Genomic DNA, 9060 nt, shown 5'->3' on the forward strand with positions numbered 1-9060 from the left:
TTTTTTTTTTTTTTCTTTCAGCCTGCTTTTTTGACTTTGGAGACAAAATTCACTGTGTATATACTGTGCGTGCACTGTTCACGCACTGTTTACGCAATATTTAATATTAAAAGTGGGTCCCACAACATTATTTACACATTTAAAAATTATTTTGCTATAGTGTTTTCAGCAACAATCAGTTTTTAGCAACTTTCAGCAACAATAAGTGCTATCCAAACGGACCCAAAATATGGTGAAAAGGAGAGGGGCAAATTAGTAATTTGACCTATTTTTAAATATACTTTGTCTCCTGTGTCTCTTGTAGTTAGCTCGACAGAGAAAATGGACGGAGAATCAGAGAGAGAGTGAGAGAGTTACCAGAAGTAGATCGGCAGAGACGATGGACAGAAGTGGTGGAGGTGATGAATCGGTGGCAGAGTGGAGCCTTGGAGTTAGAGGAAGGCAAATGAGAGTTGCGAGAGGCAGAGAACTCTCCATTGAGACTGAGGCACACAAATTGGGTAAAAACTAATAACTCCTGTCCTGGGTTTTCTGTTGTAATTGTTTTGTTAAAATTTTTGTCTAAAAGTGTTGTTTTTTTTTTTTTTTTCTTTGTTATCTGGATTTGTGAATTGTGCAAATATATTTGTCTAAATGTTTTTCTTTTTTGATATCTAGCCCAACTGCCCAAAAGATAAAATTCTTGTGTAAATGTAACCTGGGTTGGGCTAGTATTTAAGATGACAAGAGATAGTAGACTAGTAGTAGTAAAAAAAAATTTTTTTTTTCTTTGTTATCTGGATTTGTGAATTGTGCAAATATATTTGTCTAAATGTTTTTCTTTTTTGATATCTAGCCCAACTGCCCAAAAGATAAAATTCTTGTGTAAATGTAACCTGGGTTGGGCTAGTATTTAAGATGACAAGAGATAGTAGACTAGTAGTAGTAAAAAAAACAGAGCCTCTTTCTCTTCCAAAATCCCTTCGGTTTCTCTCTGATTGTGTATTCCCCTAAAACCAAAACCTCACAATGTCGTCTGCTTTCGATGCACTTATGTCTGGTTCTCGTGACGCCGCTGCCAAGAAAAAGCCTCAACCCCAACTAAAACCTTCTTCTCCAAAAAAAAGGAAAAGCTCTTGATTCTAACCCACCCCAAAACCCTAAAACCACCAAACTCCCCAATGAGAATGTAAACAAAATACTTAATTTGTTTGGGCCAGAGAGGGTTGAGCATTTGAAGAGCAAAATGCCGGAATTGAAGAACAAATCTTGGAATTTTGATCCAAGAATTGGTTGCTTGTTGGGGAGAGGGCGAGCCCGTTTCTTTGTTTGGGTTTTGACATGATTTCAAAGGAGTCCGACTTGATTGTAAAAAACGGATATCCTGTGTAATGTGCTTAGGACTGTTTACTGTTATGGATACCACCGCCGATGATGTATTGCAAATTGTGTATCTTTTGGCTAATAGGATTGCCCTGGCGCACGAGGGGTTGGAGCTTGGAATTGGGGAGGCTTTGATCATTAACTTGCTTGCTGAGGCTTATGGGAGGACTAAGGTGGGGCTTAGAAAACTATACAATCAATTGGGAGACTGGGGTCTTGTTGCAAAAGCTTGTCGTTCATCTCAATCTATGATGAGCAAGCCTAATGCCTTAACTGTTACCAAGGTTTTTAATATCTTCCACCTCATTGCTAAGGTGCACTATCTTCTTTTTGAAACTTAATATTCATATATTTCTCTCTTTTGAATTAGATGATTGATTTATGATGAGATTTGTTTTTTTTATCGTAGTTATAACTTCTCAAACAAGTTTTTATATACTACTTTTTGTTTTTGTTTTTTTGTTTTCAACCTTTTACTGGCAATTTATAACTTATAAGACTATCCATCCATAATTGTATTACATGGTAGCTAAAACTAAACATTCCAACTAATTATTATGGGAGAAGTAAGTGCCAAGTTTAGCTATAGCTCATTGGTTTTTTAAATTTATTTTCTTTGTTATAAGTATGCATGTGTCTATTTTGTCATAGGAATAATTAATATTTCGATTTAGAATAAAGAATATCAATGTTGTGACGCTTGGTTTGGGTTGACCCATCATACTGAGTTGGTTTATTTGGACAATTGGTTAGATATATATTAACATGAGAGTTATGGTTTGTTTTTAATATATATATATATATATATATTTCTAGACTAATTTGACCGTAAAGGTCTTCCAACATACTTTACTAATATAAATTGTATCCGGGAAACAAGTATTGTGGTGTTAATTAGTATATATGCCATGCAATATAATCTAGAGGCACTGTTGTTTGTTTGCCAATGTGTAGGTATAGAGGGAGATGTGAGAACTCTGTAGTGCGATTAAAATTTGTTATTAAAAAGTACTGCTTTTGTAATTAAGTTGCTGTTATGTTGAACTTTTGAAAGGAATCAGGGAAGGATAGTCAAGAGAAGAAAAAAAAAAAAACCATATCAAGGGGCTACTTGTTGCTGCTTCCGATTGTGAACCTCTATATCTAATTCGTCTACTTCAGGTTGCAATTCTGACATTTATCAGATATCACCTCGTTGACTCCTTTATTCTATATAAAGCTTTTATGATCTTCTATTTAAAGCTTTTATGATTTGTTTTGTAGGCAAATTTGCGTATTGGATTGGCAGAGCAGACCCTATTGGCCACATTGGGCCAAGCTGCTGTATATGCACATTCTACACCACATCCAAACATCCAGTCTCCTTTAGAAGAGGTGAGTTTTTGTTCTTTAGATCTGGAAACATTCTGCATTATGTCATGTATTCTGATAGTGTCAAAGATAAATGTTCTAGAAAGACATCACTTTTAGGCATAACATTTAAGCTTGAAGTGTCCATATCGCTGACGGTTTGTGAGGTCAAACCTGATTCTATCACTTTAACTATTCTGTAGAAAGTTTAAACATACATGTATATGGTTCAATCAACATATATCTAAAAATTAGAGACCAAAAAGCAAAATAATAGTAAATTAATTTTGTTTATTATCTTTTAACATGTAAATAAAAAAAATTGTTTGTGTAATGCAGCACCTTAAGAATAGTGGTTGTATAGTAAATCATTGGTCCATGTCATTTCTTTCAAGTTCAAGCAATTAATTTCTTTTTTTAGCGATAAAATAAAAAGCATGCTTTATGCTTCTTCAAAAAGTGCCAAAAAAATGAGCATTTTTTTGGCCATGTGAAGGGCCCAAACCTTGGGGCTTCGAGATTTGAGTTTTTAAGCATGTGACCTAAGGGCACTTTTAACAACATTGATACCATGGATGACCTCCCCCCTCCCTTTTCTTTTTTCCTTTTCCATTGTTGCTGTCAGATTTATTTTCTGACTAAGTTAGTGATAACCAAGTAGTCTTAGGGTTTGTTTGGATACCGCTTATTGTTGAAAATTAAAAATACTGTAGCAAAATAATTTTTAAATGTGTGAATAGTATTGTGGGACCCAGTTTTAATGAAAATTTTGCTGAATTAGACAACTTGTGGATATCGCTTATTGCTGAAAACTGAAAATACTGTAGCAAAATAATTTTTAAACGTGTGAATAGTGTTGTGGGACCCAATTTTAATGAAAATTTTGCTGAATTAGACAACTTGTGGGTCCCGTGAACAGTGCACGGGACCTACTGACAGAGATGCTGAAAAACATTTTCAGCACAATCCAAACTAACACTTAGTGGGCCTATTCATGTTCATAATTATTATTCTCCTTTAATGTTCACATTTAGTTAGATTTTATGATTGTGCTTGCATCAAACTGTGAAGATTGTTAAACAAGCATACTTTGTATTTCCTGTGCTTCTTAGTGGCGGTGTGTGGAATCTTCAGAAAACATGTAACTTTACACTTGGTGTCCCAGTTGGACCAATGCTGGCAAAGCCAACTGAAGCCGTTCTGGAGATTGTACGTAAATTCCAGGATACCGAGTTTACATGTGAATATAAGTATGATGGAGAACGTGCCCAGGTGATACTAGGTCCAACAACTATCCACCAATTTTGTACTGTTAAGTGTTAATAAAATATGCCCCGTGCTATAACTTACTCTATTTGGCACAGATACATTACATGGATAATGGTTCAGTTGAGATATATAGTCTAAATGCTGAACAGAACACTGGAAAGTATCCTGATATTGTGTAACTTTAACTATTCTGTAGAAAGTTTAAACATACATGTATATGGTTCAATCAACATATATCTAAAAATTAGAGACCAAAAAGCAAAATAATAGTAAATTAATTTTGTTTATTATCTTTTAACATGTAAATAAAAAAAATTGTTTGTGTAATGCAGCACCTTAAGAATAGTGGTTGTATAGTAAATCATTGGTCCATGTCATTTCTTTCAAGTTCAAGCAATTAATTTCTTTTTTTAGCGATAAAATAAAAAGCATGCTTTATGCTTCTTCAAAAAGTGCCAAAAAAATGAGCATTTTTTTGGCCATGTGAAGGGCCCAAACCTTGGGGCTTCGAGATTTGAGTTTTTAAGCATGTGACCTAAGGGCACTTTTAACAACATTGATACCATGGATGACCTCCCCCCTCCCTTTTCTTTTTTCCTTTTCCATTGTTGCTGTCAGATTTATTTTCTGACTAAGTTAGTGATAACCAAGTAGTCTTAGGGTTTGTTTGGATACCGCTTATTGTTGAAAATTAAAAATACTGTAGCAAAATAATTTTTAAATGTGTGAATAGTATTGTGGGACCCAGTTTTAATGAAAATTTTGCTGAATTAGACAACTTGTGGATATCGCTTATTGCTGAAAACTGAAAATACTGTAGCAAAATAATTTTTAAACGTGTGAATAGTGTTGTGGGACCCAATTTTAATGAAAATTTTGCTGAATTAGACAACTTGTGGGTCCCGTGAACAGTGCACGGGACCTACTGACAGAGATGCTGAAAAACATTTTCAGCACAATCCAAACTAACACTTAGTGGGCCTATTCATGTTCATAATTATTATTCTCCTTTAATGTTCACATTTAGTTAGATTTTATGATTGTGCTTGCATCAAACTGTGAAGATTGTTAAACAAGCATACTTTGTATTTCCTGTGCTTCTTAGTGGCGGTGTGTGGAATCTTCAGAAAACATGTAACTTTACACTTGGTGTCCCAGTTGGACCTATGCTGGCAAAGCCAACTGAAGCCGTTCTGGAGATTGTATGTAAATTCCAGGATACCGAGTTTACATGTGAATATAAGTATGATGGAGAACGTGCCCAGGTGATACTAGGTCCAACAACTATCCACCAATTTTGTACTGTTAAGTGTTAATAAAATATGCCCCGTGCTATAACTTACTCTATTTGGCACAGATACATTACATGGATAATGGTTCAGTTGAGATATATAGTCTAAATGCTGAACAGAACACTGGAAAGTATCCTGATATTGTGTTTGAAGTTAAAAGGTAGATTTATGTTATAGGTAGCATTTCTTTGTTTGGGGAGAAACTTCCATCAGTGAAATAGATCCTGTAGTGACCAATGGAACGTCAAAGCATTTTTTTCTAACACTTTATCATCATTGAGTACCTTTCTCCACAATGTTATGTCACTAGATCCTGTGGTTACCAATAGAATGTCCAATCATTTTTGTTCTATCACTTTATCATCATTGAGTTCCATTCTTCACAATGTTATATCACGTTCTAGCCTTGGGTATAACATATGTATTTCTGTCAATTAATGTGGTAAGCATTAGTGGTGTTCAGTATTTGTTTGCATGTTAAATTGTTAGTAGACAATTTGTCATCCTCATTGTTGCTAATGCCTACTATTGGTATGCAGGTTAAAGAAGTGTATTCATGTTTAATTGACGTATCTCTATATCATTCTTTATAGATGCGATGATTCAGCATTAATCCGGAATCCAGTCTCTACATCCTGTTAGAGTTCAGAAAGGAAACAGATACTTCTCTTTGTGATCCTTAGGTTCTTATAAACTTCGTAATCATATATATGCTTGATATGTATGTGGTGTGTTCTTCTATCCATACAATATTTATGGCCGAGACCACATATCGCACGTTTTGGCACTAGGGGACTAGACACGTACATGCACCTGACACATGTTCCCAAGTCCAAGCAACAAATGTTTGGATCTCAATAATAATAATGTAGTTAATCTGATGAATAACTTAAAGAATCAATTGTACTCAACAAGGTTCTTTGAGCAGTAACAGTAACAGAGGCATTGATGCTTACCTATTGCTGGTTTCCACAGCAAGGTGAAGCGTACAGGTAACCGAAAAAAAATTGAATGAAGTGGTACATGCGAACACAATTGTTTATTTTTATTGTCTTTTATTAACCAAACCCTGGGTTTTATTTTCAATTACATATAATGTTTATTAGCCAAACCCTAATCTTAAGTTCAAGCCTATTTTTGTTGATGGTGATAATACTGTTTCTCCTTAATTAGGTGTCTATGGTTCCTTTCTCCTTGCTTGTTATGACAGCAGTAATGATGAATATCAAAGCATTTGTAAATTAGGTGAGTCAAATATGTGCTTTAATTTGTAGCATGTCACTGGCTATTGAGTGTTTTTACCTACTGATTTTCATCTGGTTTAGTATTTGAATGTGATTGGTGGGAAGTGGGTTATCTGAAGCAGATCTTGAAGAACGTTCTGCCAGTATCGATCCTAAAAAATTGATTTCTAAACCAGAGGTTTGTGCTTGGCTCTGTCCTTTTGATGATTGATGCTCCCACTAAAGGGTTGTTTATAGTTAGGGATGGTATAATTCTACTTGCTACTTCCAAGTTGTAACATTCTTCTCATTTAGCTTGCAATTCTTTAAGAGGAATTCTATTATAGATTTCTAATAAGTTTATAATATATACTACTTGTTGACACTTCTAATTAAAAAAAAAAAAAATCTAACACATTCTTCTGAATTCCTGCAGTACTACCGGTGTGATGATTCAGCGAAGTCAGCTCCAGATGTATGGTTTGAACCCACTGAGGTAACGATATTATCCTTTTTGTTTATTGTAAATATTCCTATAACTTCTTTCGCTTTTCTTTTGTTTCCCATATTTTTTCTCAAAACCTGAAAATTGAGCTTCTTGAGTCTCATGTCCTTTTTTCTGAATGCTATGTTTTGTTTATTGTGAATATTCCTCATCCCGTCTTTATACTTTTGTTTTCCATCTCTTAGTAGAAGAAGACAAAAAAAAAAAAAAAATCAAATTAGTAGAAGTAAAAGAAAAGAAATATTAATTAAGGGAGTATCAAAGAATATGACCTTAGAGCGAAATCGAGAAAAATGATACATATGTCCGACCCTATTGAAGATCTATAGCTGATCTCAAATTTTGGGAAAAGGCTTTGTTTGTTGTTGTCCTGGTAATAGGAATAGCAAAATAACGCAAGCATTTAAAAAAACCAAGAAAGTTGTCCAAATGTTCTCAAATTATGTGAGAAGTCTGTAGGTTGTTCACAAATTGGTAGAATTCTAGTTTGTATTTATCTTTGTAAGTTTTTGGCTTTTCCCCCCCTTTCCTGTGGTATCTTTAGTTCTTTACCAGTATTGGAGAGTCTACAGAGCTGGAGACATTGAAGATCAATACGTGGATATATGCAGATTATTAAGTTGCTCCCTGTGTCCCAAATATTTTGGATCCTTAATTCCATTTTGGGATATTCCAAAACTGCCTTCCATGAAAAAGTTAATAAATAAAATTCTTACTATTATTTCTTTATAACTTTTTTTTTTGAGAAACAAATTTCTTTATAACTTAAGTTATGCACTTGTGGGTTTTAAATAAAAGATAACACATTAAATAACGTTCTCTTAAAAAGTTGAATTTTCTAAGTAAAATTCTCCTATATCATTAAAAAAAAGGGGTTGGTTTTTTGAAACAGGATTAATAATTTGGGATGGAAAGAGTATTATATTTTCATTTTGTTGTGGGTGCGGTAATTGTCGGGGATAGAGTATTTTACTATTTTATACATGCTACACAGTTTGGATACAGTATTGCTCAATTGACAACCAAAGTTGGGAGTGCAAATCATTGTTTAACACAATAAAAATTGTGGACGTTAATTTCCTTGATCTATTCTGTGAACGTTAATTTAACACAATAATAATAATTTATTTGTTCTACAATTTTTGGTATCATTCTTTATACTTTCTTGTTTTTAGGTGGCTGAAATGTATTATTCTCAAAAAGCGCACAATCCCAACGATCACTATAAATGATGATGATGATGATGATGATGATGAAGATAATTGAGGAACAGTCATTCGTGGAGATGTTTTACTGTGTAAAAGATCAGCAGCCAATTTGAGTAGATATCCCAATGTGAAATTTTGGTATTTACAATTGATGAGTGCCTTTGTCACTGTACTTCAGACATATGGCTCCTTTAATGATATGTAGGTTGAGGGAGTTAGATTATGATGTTATCTACACCAAAAAATTTCTTGATTTGAATTCGCTATGAATTCTGAGAGCCTTTCCCGTATCTGCAGTTACAACATTAACTACCCTGTTATGTAGAAATTTTTCCCTGCAGTATTTCTGTTGCACAATCACAATTTGTACATAAAATTTCAGGCACTTCTTAAGATGAAAGTAGTTACGGTACCTGATTAAATTCAAATTTGCAAATAAAAATTTTTCCTGTATCCATAGGCCGATTTGACATTTACTTCAACATTGAACTGACTAGAGCTTGTTTGCTTCTAAAAGAAATGTATTTCTTTAGTAATCTACCCATGCTCCATAATTCTAAATCTTAAAAAAAAAAAAAAAAAAAAAAATTAGGGTCTCAATGTCCAACAACGTTGCACACTTGCACTAGGGATTATGACTTTCCCACTACTACGCCACCATTATTATTGCCCTTACACGTGACAACTTTTCATGTATTAAGAATTCTATGATAAAACAAAAGATCACTCAGGAATTCTATCAAACATTCTGTGTATAAAATTAATATATTTTGTTGCCTTTTATCCAAGAAAATCATGTAGCAAAATTAGAAGAAAAAAAGTTTAAAATGACAAAATTATCTTGTAAACGA

At 33.8% G+C, this 9060-nt stretch overlaps 1 protein-coding gene and 1 pseudogene across 14 annotated transcripts; both read left to right on the forward strand.

Moving 5' to 3' along the window:
- Nucleotides 1-816: 816 nt before the first annotated feature.
- On the forward strand, nucleotides 817-4152 carry LOC112026592 (DNA ligase 1-like; annotated as a pseudogene).
- Nucleotides 4153-4185: 33 nt separating this feature from the next.
- On the forward strand, nucleotides 4186-8662 carry LOC136070702 (DNA ligase 1-like). Of its 14 annotated transcripts, none has more exons than XR_010631942.1 (7): nucleotides 4186-5246; nucleotides 5339-5433; nucleotides 5867-5956; nucleotides 6447-6518; nucleotides 6599-6695; nucleotides 6933-6992; nucleotides 8177-8662. XR_010631942.1 is itself a non-coding variant. In XM_065781004.1 (6 exons), the coding sequence occupies exons 2-6, from the start codon at nucleotides 5382-5384 to the stop codon at nucleotides 8231-8233; spliced, it is 297 nt and encodes a 98-aa protein (XP_065637076.1). In that variant the 5' UTR covers nucleotides 4202-5256; nucleotides 5339-5381; the 3' UTR covers nucleotides 8234-8662. The 14 variants fall into 14 exon arrangements, 2 of the variants coding, with proteins under 2 accessions (XP_065637076.1, XP_065637073.1); XR_010631945.1 differs by having other exon boundaries at nucleotides 6623-6695; XR_010631941.1 differs by having other exon boundaries at nucleotides 5867-6518.
- The last annotated feature ends 398 nt before the right edge of the window (nucleotides 8663-9060 follow it).

This window comes from Quercus suber, unplaced genomic scaffold (genome assembly GCF_002906115.3).
Source record: "Quercus suber isolate HL8 unplaced genomic scaffold, Cork oak 2.0 scaffold_14, whole genome shotgun sequence".
Taxonomy (NCBI): Eukaryota; Viridiplantae; Streptophyta; class Magnoliopsida; order Fagales; family Fagaceae; genus Quercus; species Quercus suber.

Bases quoted from the DNA above. Each gene is read 5' to 3' on its own strand.
- LOC136070702 (XM_065781004.1), top strand. From the start codon at position 5,382: ATGCTGAACAGAACACTGGAAAGTATCCTGATATTGTGTTTGAAGTTA. The intron at 5,434-6,446 runs GTAGATTTATGT...CTCCTTAATTAG, and splicing joins ATTGTGTTTGAAGTTAAAAG to GTGTCTATGGTTCCTTTCTC. The intron at 6,696-6,932 runs GTTTGTGCTTGG...GAATTCCTGCAG, and splicing joins AATTGATTTCTAAACCAGAG to TACTACCGGTGTGATGATTC.